The 13,618-nt window shown below is 40.4% G+C and overlaps 4 protein-coding genes across 6 annotated transcripts; 2 read left to right on the forward strand and 2 right to left on the reverse strand.

Annotated features, from left to right (window-relative positions):
• Positions 1–180: 180 nt before the first annotated feature.
• On the reverse strand, positions 181–2,049 carry LOC133844072 (methyltransferase-like protein 25B). 2 transcript variants are annotated; one of them, XM_062277900.1, is made up of 6 exons: positions 1,859–2,049; positions 1,597–1,803; positions 700–1,532; positions 499–641; positions 391–438; positions 181–335 (listed from the first exon to the last, which is right to left on the reverse strand). In XM_062277900.1, the coding sequence occupies exons 1-6, from the start codon at positions 1,937–1,939 to the stop codon at positions 256–258; spliced, it is 1,392 nt and encodes a 463-aa protein (XP_062133884.1). In that variant the 5' UTR covers positions 1,940–2,049; the 3' UTR covers positions 181–255. The 2 variants fall into 2 exon arrangements, with proteins under 2 accessions (XP_062133884.1, XP_062133885.1); XM_062277901.1 differs by lacking the exon at positions 1,859–2,049 and having other exon boundaries at positions 1,593–1,727.
• A 377-nt stretch (positions 2,050–2,426) lies between these two features.
• Positions 2,427–5,636, forward strand: LOC133843798 (PX domain-containing protein kinase-like protein). Of its 2 annotated transcripts, none has more exons than XM_062277498.1 (10): positions 2,427–2,536; positions 2,632–2,834; positions 3,015–3,291; positions 3,353–3,761; positions 3,821–3,999; positions 4,061–4,300; positions 4,365–4,510; positions 4,570–4,719; positions 4,855–5,068; positions 5,173–5,636. In XM_062277498.1, exons 2-10 carry the CDS (start codon positions 2,733–2,735, stop codon positions 5,388–5,390), a joined length of 1,935 nt encoding a protein of 644 aa, XP_062133482.1. In that variant the 5' UTR covers positions 2,427–2,536; positions 2,632–2,732; the 3' UTR covers positions 5,391–5,636. The 2 variants fall into 2 exon arrangements, with proteins under 2 accessions (XP_062133482.1, XP_062133481.1); XM_062277497.1 differs by having other exon boundaries at positions 2,465–2,562.
• Positions 5,637–6,809: 1,173 nt separating this feature from the next.
• Positions 6,810–10,083, forward strand: LOC133843800 (dynein light chain Tctex-type protein 2B). Its single transcript, XM_062277501.1, has 4 exons — positions 6,810–7,314; positions 7,583–7,654; positions 7,708–7,907; positions 7,974–10,083. Exons 1-4 carry the CDS (start codon positions 7,249–7,251, stop codon positions 8,137–8,139), a joined length of 504 nt encoding a protein of 167 aa, XP_062133485.1. The 5' UTR covers positions 6,810–7,248; the 3' UTR covers positions 8,140–10,083.
• LOC133843797 (RNA-binding protein spenito) lies at positions 9,591–13,417 on the reverse strand. Its single transcript, XM_062277496.1, has 3 exons — positions 13,269–13,417; positions 12,426–13,040; positions 9,591–12,364 (listed from the first exon to the last, which is right to left on the reverse strand). The coding sequence occupies exons 2-3, from the start codon at positions 12,974–12,976 to the stop codon at positions 10,528–10,530; spliced, it is 2,388 nt and encodes a 795-aa protein (XP_062133480.1). The 5' UTR covers positions 12,977–13,040; positions 13,269–13,417; the 3' UTR covers positions 9,591–10,527.
• Between the last annotated feature and the right edge of the window lie 201 nt (positions 13,418–13,618).

Genomic DNA, 13,618 nt, shown 5'->3' on the forward strand with positions numbered 1-13,618 from the left:
GTTCTTGCACAAGATCCTAATTCCCAACTCCCACTAACATGTCTCGGATTATGAACTTGAATTGCATTGTCCTACAATAATAGAATATATAATATAATACCTCCAGCGAATGAAGTTAATTAACGTCGAATTATTATATCATTTACTACGATTTACATTAACAACAAAAATGGTTAAATAAATATACATCTGTATTATATTGTCAATAAATTTTATATAAAAAAATATATATAAAAAGAATCTACATGTCAAAAGTTAACTTTTAATGGCACTGGTTATGTGATTTCTTGGAGAAATTCGGGGATCAAAAATGGCTTCAATATTAACCTGGCAGCCTGAAAAATATGAATGCAAAATATACAAAAATAAGATGTGAGCAAATTAACTTACCGCTTTCCAGCAGAAACAAAGCACGATCGTATAGAATAATGCTCTCCACTAAATAAACAAAAAAAGACTTAAAATCAATATGGAAATTGTTTATAAATTATTTCTGACCGTGTGGTGCCAGCATAAGACGCAACGTATAGAAGCAAACAATGCGTTCCCAGTGCAATAAATCACTCTCAATTTGTTTATTGTCAAGCTGCATAGTCTTCAGCGATTCGAATTTCGTTCCATCGACTGCACGCCGAAAGTAACTGTCAAGAAAGAGTGCTCTACTTAAATATAAATTCAATATTTCAAATTGATACTTACTCATTAAAACTCATGCCAGGTGAATGCTTCACATTGCGGAGAGCAGAATGCCGTTGATCGGGAAAATGCTGCACAATGATCCGCTCGGCTGCGGCACGAAGTGAGTGGATCTTTAGATATTCATATTGATCGGCAGTGAGGCGATCGTAATACACTTCAATCGCGTGACAAGCAATTTCCCGTGCCTCATAGCTAAGCTGGCAATCGTCGTGGCAATGTAGTTGTCGCCGCAGCTGTGAACTGAGCGGATAACCGTGTAACTCCATTTGAGGCTGTGTTTGTCGCGTGCTCATCTTTTGGTAACAACAGCCAACGAAATTAAGAAACTTTGCCTGCTCGCAGTTGAGAAACAAACGCATTAACGTCGCTCCCAGATCGCCACAGGGATGCAGGCCAATGATACCAAATTGAAAGTCTCCGTCTGGCAACTGGAAAGCCTCGCGAATGCTCTCGATGAACTCCGCGGGCTTTGTGCTGCTGCTCAGACGCTGAGTCAGATGTGCGGGCCGTTTAAAGTGCTCAATTTCATGGGCTTCAAGGAATTTATGAGCCATGCTCTCCAACTTGGCATCAATAGCCACGGCTTGTTGATTCAATGCCGGCTGCATTTCCAAGCAGCATACTTTTATGCCATAACCGTAGCCCAGTATGCGAGCCAAGTGTCCCACGCCGGCTCCAAAGTCAACCACGAAGTTAGTTGCAGTCTGTTGACAGCTTCTGGCACAAATTGCCGCCATTCTCTTGATTTCGTGTGACTTTTTTGGCTTCACGCACTTCATGAACATGAACTTCAGCTTCCGATGCTCCAGCAGTGGACAACTTGGCAATTCAACCTATAAATGGATGCACACCACTTTAACGAAGCGTTCAGCATTTGTGTCGCATTTGTTTACCAACTTCTAGCTGCCGTTTTGGTGTCCTGCTAATGTTCAAAGTTCGCAACACCTGACGCAGGGCCAGCAGTTCCAAGGGCCAGGCAACACGTGTTAGCAACTCATTGTCATCACTCTGCAGCAATTCAGCCAGCATCTCCACTGGTAACTTTTCTAATTGACTTTGCCAGCTCAAAGGAAGTTTGCTCCAATGATTGTCCACATAAAAGTCCTGCAAATCAATCAATTGTTAATATCGCCGATGAGGCAACGTTCAACTTACCTACCGATACATAAGAATTAAGTAACCACTCATACTTTTTAACGACATTTAAACTTATAGCCAGTTTGTTGTGTAAATCGTGCATATTGACAGACCACTCACTCACTTAAACAGCTGATTCCAATTTGTTGTTTACAATAACAAGTTTTCTAATATAGCCAGTGCTGCCAATGTCCAATGAGTGTGACCTAAAATCCATTTTTAAAATACGATTTTACCGAAAAAATACCATTGCATTAATGTAAGGTAAACTCTATTCACTTTTATTGAGTGTAACTATTATTAAGAATAAAAATAAAATATTTTAATATTTTTTATTAAACATTCCTTTTATAAATCTTTCCAACGACCGCTTTGAAGACTTAAAATATTATTAGAATATTAACATTGTTATATGATATGCTGTCTTCTAAACGTTCAAAAACAAAATTAGAAACATGCAAACGCTAAAACAAATTAAAGCTCGACTTAATGCCATATTAATTTATTAACCAAAAAATAAAGTGTAACCAATTTGAGATTTGAGGACTGGTATATTTCAATATATTTTCAGAGCAAAAACGGTATGTTTTGTATTTAACCTTGCGGTTACACTGTTAACGACACAAAATAATAAAAAGCCCGAAGTTTCGGGTCTAATTGGACCAACAGAAGCGAATAGAAAACAATTCAAAAACAGTTTGTATGTGCTTTAAATAAAATGGTTGAGTACGAAGTGATTAAGTAATTTAGTGTGTTTATTTTTTTATTGTGTATGTTTGAATGCTCCATTCTCAGGTGGAGACAAATACAGATACACACAGTCACGAAGAGCAAACACATACATACACACATATTTGGCAGCTAAAGCGAAGTGAAAATGCATCTGCAAGAAACAAATGGCAATATTTGCGAGCAGATATGAAAGAAAACTACCTATTGATGACACTGAGGCCATAAGCTGCGAGATCGCAACCGTCGAGGAGGTCGACGGACATACGGTAAGTGCATTGAGCGCATACATATGTAATTGCAATATTCCACAAAAGAAAAATCAATAATCTGCGACGACGCCGCCGCTGCCAACGATTTGTTGATGATGACGCCGATATCGTATGACTAACTGACTGTGTGTGTGTATATGCATTTGTGCGTTTGTGTGTGTGTGGTCCTTTTTTCAGGAGTATTTGCTGCGTGTGCAGAGGGGAAATAGCTGCTGGAATGTTCTACATCGATACAATGACTTTAATAAGCTGCATCAAAGTCTTCGTATCTCTGGCATCGATCTGCCGTTGCCTGGCAAGCGCATCTTTGGTAATATGCGACCGGACTTCATAGCTGAACGGAAAGAAGCACTGCAAGTTTACATAAACACAATACTAATGAATCCCATTTTGGCATCATCGCTGCCAGCCAAGCGTTTCGTTGATCCCGAAAGCTACTCTCAGTCATTCCACGGTAAGTTCAATTGGGTTATCATCATATTGACCGTCCACCTAATCACGTTTCTTTCTTACAGATCATGCATTACAGAATGCGCTGCTATGTCTGCGCAATGATACGGTTTGGGCTTTGGGCGCCACAATGGGCGCCATAGGCTGGCGACTGCGTAAGCATTACTTTAAGGTGACCACGAAGCCGCCAGAGAAGAGCAGCAACAAGTTGGTGAAGAGCGGTTCGCAGACGCAGCAAAGCAAACACTTTGCCTCGGGCAGCAATGGAGGTAGTCACTCCATCTCCATTGATGCGGGCAGTGTGGATCCCAATGCGGAAATGGTCGCTGAATGGCTGGAATACGGTCCCGACAAGTATGTGGAGGAAAAGGAGATGAATGGTGTACTGAAGAGTTTGATGGGCTTGCAGCATCCGCACATTGAATCCATTGTGCTCGCTGCCAACACGGAAAATGGTTGCCTCTTTATCAGAAAGTGAGTTCCTCTACTCTCTTGTATTACCTATTACTTATATATGCTAAACAAATTTACAGATTCCATAAGCATGGTACTCTCAAGGATGTGCTTTGCATGGCCACGCCAAAGAATCCATTCCTGAGCAAATACGGCAATCCCAAAGGACGCACTGCACTCTCCATGAAACAAGTGGCCACCTACGGTAAACAGATATTAGATGCTTTGATCTTCTTGCACTCAAAAGGCTATGCTTATGGTGAGAATTTGTCGTTAAATCTTTTCGATTTAAAAAAAAACTCAATTTCTTATCTTTAAAGGTCACTTGCATTCAGGCAACATTGTTATTGTGGATGATTGTGTTAAGCTGTTGGATGTCGAGAATCATCTGCTGGGTGTGCCTGCTTTTTATCGACCATTCTTTGTGCAACACAGCAAGATTCATGCCATCGAGACAATCGATGTCTATTGTTTTGGTCATGTGCTCTTCGAAATGGCCATGGGGTATCCGCTGCAGGAGTCGGTTGTGCGGCAGATCACGGAGTGTCCCGAGGCATTAAGTATGACTTGATAACGAGATTATATTGCTTTGTATATTAAATCCACGTTTAATTAATCACACAGAATCACTATTGGAGAGCATACTGTCGAAGGAAGCCTGCAAGGCTGGTCTGCCCACATTGGATCAATTGATGGGTCACAGGTTTTTCACGCAGTATGCAACCGAGAGTGCATCCTCCGCAGAAAAGCCGCACTTTAAGCTTTCGTTGGTAAGGGTGTATTAATCTGTAATTTAATACAATTGCTGACTTGTTAATCCCTTTCACAGAATGCCAAGGAACTGCTTCGTCAGGCTGCTGTGAAGAGCGAGAATCGTTTGCGCGACGAACAAAAGTCGGTGAAGAACCAAAAGCGCATTGTACGCGTCCAGGAGCTCATGAGTTCCGAGGAGGAGAAGCGCAAATCAAAGCAAAAAGCAGTTAGTATTCACTTTTGAGATTATTACTTATACTTAGTTCAAGTAGAGTTGCATTATGCTTCGTATATACTCTGGTTATTTATTTATTTATGCGCTTACTGAGAAGTTATTTTTTGATTTTGTGTACGAATTTAGAAATTAGAGCACAAACAGTCGAAGCTAAAGCAACAGGGGTCACTTCAAGCAAGCAATGGACGCTTGTCGCTGGTCGCTGCGACTGCTGTTGCCTCAACAAGCGCAGCTGCTGTTGGCGGCAGCGGTGGCGGGGGCGTGGGGCTAAGCACAGCAGACTCATTCAATCGCTCCGACAGCACACCCGAAGAACCACCCATACTGGCTGGCCACAAAAGTATAGCTACATATTTAATTTAACCTTCATTGTAGTTGCTCTTAGCAGTTGATGATGGCTTTCAACTATGCATTCAAACTAATCCGATTATTAACTCTTCACAGCGCACACAACTATTGGAGGTCAGACAGCGCGCCAGGAGTTGCCCAGCAGCAGCAGCGGTGCTGTGGGAGCGTCCGTGGAGAGGCAAACATCGACACCGAATATGGCATCGGAGGACGCGGAAGCTGGCGAGGATGATGAACCCACACGCTCTGCGCTGCTCGAGTCAATTTGCAAGTTTAACCGCGGCTCGCTGCGCAAAGTGCGATCCAACGATTAGGATGCGAGTGTAGATGGAGGGGAGGGATGTTAGATGTGTCATGAATTTTTCATTAAATACATTTTGGACCAAATGTGGCGTTATGAAATAACGGTTCCATTAAATTAAAACAAAACCAAAAATAGCGAACAAAAGACGTTGAAAGGGACGCCTAAATCGGCTGCAGAAGAAATCAATTGAATAACCAGCAAATAGATAATTACAAAAACAAAACAAAAAAACACTTTGGTAAAACGAATGCATCTATTTATGGGCATCGACAACACAAATAACAATCCAGCATAAGTACTAAGTATAACTATATTTACTAACGAAACCCACTGAATCTGTGTCCACAAGCAACAAAAACAAAACGAATATTCGCAAAATGTTTTATGAACTCAACTCAATGATAAAAGATAAATAGTTATATATGTACGTCTGTCTATACTCTCAATATATATACATATATATGATAAGTTATGAATCACACTCGGTCGAAGCGGCAAAAATGTACGCAACTAAAGCTTTACATATACATATACAAAACTACATATACATATATACAAAAAAAACATGACCACTACACGACTGAGAATTAAACCTTTCGTACGAATATCTTAAAAATGGAAATGGAAACAAAATCACAAGAAACTTTAAAAACTTTCCAAAAAAAAAAAATCTTAACTTATAAGTCTGCACCAAAAAAAAAAACATTAATCTAAAACTATATATGTATATGTAACAACCACAAAAGACGCATATGTATATGTAACTTAAGTACACACATTGTAATTTGTTCCTTGATGTCCAGCTCCAATCGCCATTGTCAAAGATTGAGGCCAAAAACGAAAAAAAAAAAAAAAAAAAAAATTATGCTGCACTTCCATTGTTATTTTGTTTACTTTTTATTTTGTTTTTATTATGTTTTGTTATAGACAATTTCTTATTGATTATGTGTGTAATGGAAATAAAATCTCTGTAAATCAATTGATATATACAATATACTTAAATTAAATGTTTTAAAATATGCATAAATGCGAAAGACATACATATATAGAGCAACAGAGCGCATACACCCACACATATATATATATAGATATATATGTATTAAATGTAATAATATAATTGGGCCATAATGAGCACGTACCATAAGATTTAAGTGGAAATCGTAACAATTGTAATTTGATATATTTACTCGTACTCGTATGTGCATGTGTCTACTATGTGTTTTTTATGTAACTGACTGTGTATATGTTCGTATGTATGTGTGTGTATATAACATATACATACCTATACTGAAGCAAATTCAACGTCTAACGAAATACTATACATATATATTATATACATATATACTATATATGAGAAAGCATATTATACTATATGTAAACCGAATAAAGTGTAAAGTATTTATCGTTGTAATTGCAATCACTTTTTATGTAATAGGCATCCCTGACTCCTTAATATCTTTCATAATTATTTAAGTCTTTAGATTACAGACTTGAACTTTGGCATACTTAATGATGAACAGCTTGTCATTGATTCCCGAAACTTTCATTGCAATCGAAAGATCTTTTGAGATAATCATCTGGCACTAGCTCAAGCAAGACTGACTGATTGACTGCCAGTTGGCAGCATTATCAAAGCAAAGGGTCGCGTGGGCAAGGTCAGGTCAACTCGCATAATTGTGGGCCATTTATTGATTCAACATTTGGCCAGAGATTGTGGCATTGCCAGGACGACGACAACGACAAGCCAAGTCAGGCGGCAGGCAGCAAATGCCATCATAATAAATCTATATAATAATCATTTGCGGTTTTATGGCAAACCGCGACGCACTTAAGCAGTCAGTAAATTTGTGGGAACACGCCACATCGACATGGCCAGCGCAGCGAGAAATTGGTCGGGTTTGGTTACGCTTTGCCTGGGCCAGGAACGTGAGAAGGTACTGCGATTGATTTTGTGATTACCTACACCCGAAATTCGCGACATGAAAACATGGATACTTTATGTGTGTTTAATGAACAGATGCTTGTTACCAGCAATTTTCGTGGTGGGGGATTCCGTAGTTTAACCCAAAATTTGGCCAAGTCACGCATGCATATACATATGTACTACAGTTGTTGCTCCACGTGCAGTTCATCCAACCAACCAGCATGTAATGTAATCTGATTTTCCTTTTTCTCCGACACTTTCGTTTTGGCACCATGCAGAGGCAGGTGAGCAGCCAGCGCGCATCCCTGACCAAGTCGAATGTGGCCGCCGCCTTGTGTGCTCCTCCAAAGGTAAGTGCTGGACAGCAAAATCAAATAGGAGCTCTCATCTTGTTGCTTCCTAGGCTGCCATACGGTATCTGCCTACTTATCGGCTGGATCCGAAGAACCCCTTGAATAAGGAACGCTTGGAAATTGCCATGAAGGAAATCATGCATAGAAATTACAACGATGAGTACTTGTTTCATCCCAAACAATCGTATCACTTGGCTGCCCAGGTCAGCGAAGAGATCAAGAGCACCATCAAATTGTTCAATTTCGATAGGTAAAACTGATATTTTTCCTTAGCTATAACTATATATATTGGACTGATTCTCTCCAATTCTCGCAGATATCGATATATTGTGCTAGTAACCGTTGGAGAGCTGATGACTCAGGGTCTTTGCTCCATGGTGAACTTCCTGTGGGATGCCGATAAAGATGGATATGTTTCATACGCCATCAAGACACCAAAATATTTTGCACTCTGCACCATATTTTACTTGTACTTAGATTGATAACTGAAAGTTTCATATATATATTTGTATAAGAAAGCAGGAAATGTATAGTAACTCAATGTCGATAAGATTCTAAGAATAAAAGGATTACATTTGAAAAAAATTGAGCTGAAAATTAATGAGATTACTATTTAATATACTTATATATCATTTATTTTGCTTTTTTTTTGGTAATTAAGTGCTTTCTTTGCTAGAATAATATAATCTTATGAGCTGAATTTAATTCTTCCTGTTTATTTCAAAACATTGGACTACATCTCCCATTAAGTAATAAGAACAATTTTGGCATTGCATGAAAAATTAAATTTGTAATTTCATTTATTTATAACCAAATTTCAAAATATTTTAATGTTTTGCAAAAAAATGAATGAACATTAATAGAGATGCTGAAAATTGCATGAATTATTAAGCAAGATGAGAAAAAATGAAGAGAGTTCCTTACAAGACTTTTGGGCAGCACCTTCTATGGCTGCTTTGGAAACCTGCGAAGAGGAAACTTGGAATGCATTTTCGATTTTTCTGGGCACTTTTTCACTTTGTTGTTGCACAGTTGGAACACACAATAATCATCATTATTAATAAGCCACCACATCACTTGCCGATCGAGCAAAACAATATTAGAACACACACAGAATCGATTTCGGATTGTTCATATTTATTTGAATATTTATTTTAATATAATAGATATATAATATGGTGAAGCATAATTAAGATGCAGCATTATTCAGTTTGTTTAATCAACTCACAAATTCAATGTAATTACTTTTGCATTTCAGCATTTTCTAGGATAAATAGTTGTTGTAACTTGTGTATACATCTTCATCTGTTATTAAGGGAGTTTCATAAATACAATATAATTTTTATATATGTACTATATATGTGTATATATAGTGGTCACACACATGCACGCACAGACACACACTCACACATTTTTCAGAACGAGAGAGTTTTGGGATCATCATGATGAGTAAATAAAGTATATAAATCAATTAAATTGTGACACTGTCGATATATTTGAATACACCACTATCGAGATTGACACAGAACTGAACTTGTTATTGATTAACTGATTGGATTGATCGTTGTTGTTTTTGAAGAGCAGCCATAAGAAAACCAATGTAACATTTGCAAAACCCATTTAAACAATTCAAACATTTTGAAACAAATGCTACACGACGTTTTCTCTTCGGATGGAAAAATGAAAGAACATGACATAAGGAACAGAAACGGAACTACGAAGTACGCTCGAAACATTGCAAAAAACTTTCTTTCGGATCGGATCAGGTCACTGCACAAAAATCATGATTGATTGATTGATTGATATATATATATAGGCAATCTACATATATGTATAGTATAAGGATAAGAATAGAGTCAACCACTTTTGAATAATAAACACACATCATACCTAGGGATTTTGCAAGGGATCCTTAAGGAAACAGATTCACTTTATGAGACTCATATATCATGGTGGGGGTCACTTTTTCCACTTTATCTTTTTTTCTTTTTTCACAAAAACGAAAACTTGTTTTCCAAAACCAAACGATAACTCTCAAAACTGATTAAACTTATTAACACAATACAAAAGAAGGTAACACAAAACTTTTCTTTTTTTCTTGTTTTTTACATAATTTTTAACTGCTTTTGTTTTGAAACTTTTTGTTTTTGTTGTTGTTGTTGATTTCAGGATTGATTTGTTGCTTATTTTTTAGATTGCACAAATTGTACATGGAGAAATTTGCAAAAAAATTTATGATAAATACAAAGCAAAAATTATTACACTGTTTTTCTTTGTTGTATATAATAATAGTGAATACAAAAATAAATAATTAGAATTTGAATACTTTTGGCACAATCGTAATATATACAAAAAAAAAAAAGAAACTGCAACTGTTAAATTGTATAAATTATTTAAACTGCAACAACTTTTACACTCTCACTACACAGAGAATAGTTAATAATCAGAATTATGCAAGATCATAACAATGATTCGATTGGTCTGCAAAAAGAACAATAATTAATATTGGATTAATAAAAAATGGAAAAACTCAGCTCGCATCGATTTCGACATCATTTGAAATCGAGTTGGTGTGTGTGTCTCTAGGTTGGTTAATTGCTTGCGTGTTTTCTGATCCAAGGGATCATAGGATGTTAATTGTAACTTGATTTGAATTATGCTTCTACCAATTACAGCAACATACATCTCTATGTATGCTGCGTATATTGTTGTTGTTGTGTAAGTCTACGACATCTAGTTATGCATCATATATATGTTATATATGTATATGCATATATATATTACGTATCTGCAGAATCTTCCTGCAGTTCTCCATTTTTCTCTTGCTGAGCACTGTGAGCAGCAATTTCTATTCAGCCCACAGTTTGTCTTTAGGCAGTGCCACCACGCACCACCACAATGACCAGATGATCCTCCTTCAGTCCCTCCTCGGTGAGGCTGTGGCAGGTGCGCTTCAGCAGATCTGTTGAGAAGTCACACGGCGGAAAAGCGTATAGCACGCCTGTGGCTTCCGTCTCCTTGTTTAGCAGCGATATAACGCCAGCTGCTTCCTTTTGCTTCAGATACGAGACGAGGTTGCGCAATGGGCGCGTCTGTACGCTTGCATCATCACAATCCGTATCCACAGTGGAGCCAGCGAGGCCCATGAAAATGGCATGCGATGATGAGGAAGCAATACGCTTCTGCACATCCTCCAACTTGGGCGGATCAAGACGTAATCTCTGCGTAATGCGCAAATTATGCTTGCCCTCCTCGTCACGCATCAGCGACTCCACAATGTCCGTGTCGCCGTCGGTCAAATGGAACTTCGCCGGGAATAAGGAACTCTTTAGGATGAGCGCACCAGTCCAAATTGTGCTGCACTTGCGCGCCACCTCGGGCACGGTAGCTGCCGAGCCTAGTGCATCGTTGCGGCGCGTCGACGTATCTGAATCGGAGCCGGGCGAGCGTGCACGCTTCAATGGCGAACGGGAGCGGGAACGCTCGACGCCCGGCTCGCGAGAACTGGAGCGAGCACGATCGTATGACTCGCCGGGGGGACGACGCCATTCATCGTCTGCACCACCAGGTGGCGGTACCGATGATGACACACCACCCATGGCACTCGGATGCGGTGGCCTGTGCACATCGTTGTGATAATGATACATGCCACGTCCACGGCCACGATAACCACCACCACGACCACGGTATCCACCACGCGGCGGATATGGAGAGTAGCCACCGCGAGGCGCATACACCGTTTGCTCCTCGTAGTAGGGATCGTATTCGGGTCGTCTGTACTCAATGGCGCTCTCATCGTATGCTGGCTTGGCAGTCTTGAAAGGCGCCGCTGGTGTTGCGCCCGGCAACTCGGCGAAATCTGTGCGCAGACGACGCTCCGGGCCGCCCAAGGGGAAGCCACGCATCTCCTTCACAGCGGCGGTGGCAGCTTCAACAGTTTCGTACTGAATGTAGGCATAGGGTTCGCCTTTTTGATATTCAATCTTTTTGATGGCACCAAAACGATCGAACTCACGTTCCAGCTGTGTCACCGATGTCCAGGCACCCAGACCGCCAATCCACATGCGTGTGGCCGGCGTCACTTTGCCGTAGCCAATTTTACACTGAAATTTGCCAATGTATTGGCCAGACAGCTCGATTTTGGCACGATGGGCCATGTCAAGATTCTGATAACGTACAAAAGCGAACGCATTGCCGGTGCCAGGTGGCGGTCGTTTAATGTCAATGTCATCGACCACACCATATTTACCAAAGATGCGACGCAGCTCGTCGTCGGCAATGGTAACCTCCAGATTTCCGGCAAAGAGGGTGCGCGTCGATAGTGGATCATCCTCGGGCTGTACGTGATGCAAATAGTTGGGAAACTTATCCTTTTTGCTCTCGGGTTTCTCGTAGGGTACATGCGGTCTTGGAGCCATCGGACGCATTGGTGCATACTGATGTGGCGGCGGATGTCCGTGCAAATGATGGGGATGGGCATGTGGATGACCGCGATGCCCCATCGGTGGGCCACGCGGCGGATGTGGATACTCATGGTGCATGGGACGATATTCGCGTGGATGCACCGCATGCGGATGAATGGGTGGACCATAGCGATCATAAGGATCGATGGGTGGACGACGATGGTCCAAGGGAACTCCCGGTCCCATGGGCGAGCGGGAATAGTGATAGCGTTCATAGTCCGGTGGAGACATCGAATGACGCGGTCTAGACAACGAAAGAAATATTGTAATAGAAGAAATCTTGGAGCTTAGCTAGCTTCTCTTACCTGTACTCCGGCCGCGTTGTCGACTTATAAACGGGTTCAACAATTGCCATCTTATCGTATATGATCAGTCGTGGCTTATGATGCTTTGCCTCGCGTGCATCTTCGGGCGTGCGAAAGCACACGTAGGCTACACGCTCATCCAGATCGTGTGCCAGTCTAACGCTGAAATCACCAAACTTCTTATATTCGCGGTATAGTGTCTCCTCGATAAACTCATCCGGCGCCTTTGGAGGCAAAGCGCTAACGCACAACACCTTATAGCCAGCCGGGCGCTCGGCAGCTGGAGGACCGCGCATATATGGCTCCCGATGCGGTGATCCGTATCGTCCGCGTGGACTTGGCGAACGCTCCAAGCGACGTCGCATGCGCTCAGGGGAAATGCGTTCGGGCGAATCCCCGGGAACACCACCGCCATTGTCATAGCCGCGACCCATGCTGCGTGAGTTGCGAACGAGGTTGCCTCTACCTGGTGAGCGGGATGCGCTGCGCTTCATATTGTGGATTTTGACTGTAATTCGATCGAGATCAGCTCCTTCTCTATGAATACTCATGAGCAGGAGCGGATAATCGGATAATTACGCCAATTATGTGACTGCCTTTTGCTTGTGACAAAGTCTGTAAATATGCATATTCATTAGTAAAGGCATATTTACGAAACACACACATGTATATGTATGAAAATCAAATAGCCGCAAAGCAAACGAAGAAAAAAAATGGCGGCCCTCGACTTTAGCGTCGACCCCGACGTAGGTAAAAAAAAAAAGAAATTACGACTATCATTTAATATACATAATATATGTTTCTAACTTAAATTTACTTAACAATTCTTCTCCCGTAACTTACCACTAACTTTTTATACGGCTTTTTAGTGTAGTGCACGTTTATTGACTAATTTTAATATTGGCACTGAAAATTCCGACTTTCTGCGGCTCGCAAATTCTTTCTGTATGTGTCGAAAAAATAATGCGCTGCAGCAAGACCAACAATTTCTCTTCTAAATATACTACATCTAAAAATATACTAATATACTAAAAAAAAAAAAGTATTGTTATTTTAGAATTCCACGCACATATATCGCATTAGAAAAATATTGTGATTCTGCGTGCTTGGACAACACTGATATTTTCAGTTTTCTTAGTTTTTCTGCGAATCATTATGAAAATAGCTCTCCAAATAAATAGCTCTAGTTAGTT

This window comes from Drosophila sulfurigaster, chromosome 3, assembly GCF_023558435.1.
Source record: "Drosophila sulfurigaster albostrigata strain 15112-1811.04 chromosome 3, ASM2355843v2, whole genome shotgun sequence".
In the NCBI taxonomy this organism is placed as follows: Eukaryota; Metazoa; Arthropoda; class Insecta; order Diptera; family Drosophilidae; genus Drosophila; species Drosophila sulfurigaster.

Bases quoted from the DNA above. Each gene is read 5' to 3' on its own strand.
- LOC133843798 (XM_062277498.1), top strand. From the start codon at position 2,733: ATGGCAATATTTGCGAGCAGATATGAAAGAAAACTACCTATTGATGAC. The intron at 4,511-4,569 runs GTAAGGGTGTAT...TCCCTTTCACAG, and splicing joins CGCACTTTAAGCTTTCGTTG to AATGCCAAGGAACTGCTTCG. The intron at 4,720-4,854 runs GTTAGTATTCAC...GTACGAATTTAG, and splicing joins GCAAATCAAAGCAAAAAGCA to AAATTAGAGCACAAACAGTC.
- LOC133843800 (XM_062277501.1), top strand. From the start codon at position 7,249: ATGGCCAGCGCAGCGAGAAATTGGTCGGGTTTGGTTACGCTTTGCCTG. The intron at 7,315-7,582 runs GTACTGCGATTG...GGCACCATGCAG, and splicing joins TGGGCCAGGAACGTGAGAAG to AGGCAGGTGAGCAGCCAGCG. The intron at 7,655-7,707 runs GTAAGTGCTGGA...GTTGCTTCCTAG, and splicing joins CCTTGTGTGCTCCTCCAAAG to GCTGCCATACGGTATCTGCC.
- LOC133843797 (XM_062277496.1), bottom strand. From the start codon at position 12,976: ATGAGTATTCATAGAGAAGGAGCTGATCTCGATCGAATTACAGTCAAA. The intron at 12,365-12,425 runs GTAAGAGAAGCT...TTCGTTGTCTAG, and splicing joins ACAACGCGGCCGGAGTACAG to ACCGCGTCATTCGATGTCTC.
- LOC133844072 (XM_062277900.1), bottom strand. From the start codon at position 1,939: ATGCACGATTTACACAACAAACTGGCTATAAGTTTAAATGTCGTTAAA. The intron at 642-699 runs GTAAGTATCAAT...CTTTCTTGACAG, and splicing joins CCTGGCATGAGTTTTAATGA to TTACTTTCGGCGTGCAGTCG. The intron at 439-498 runs GTCAGAAATAAT...TTGTTTATTTAG, and splicing joins TCTTATGCTGGCACCACACG to TGGAGAGCATTATTCTATAC.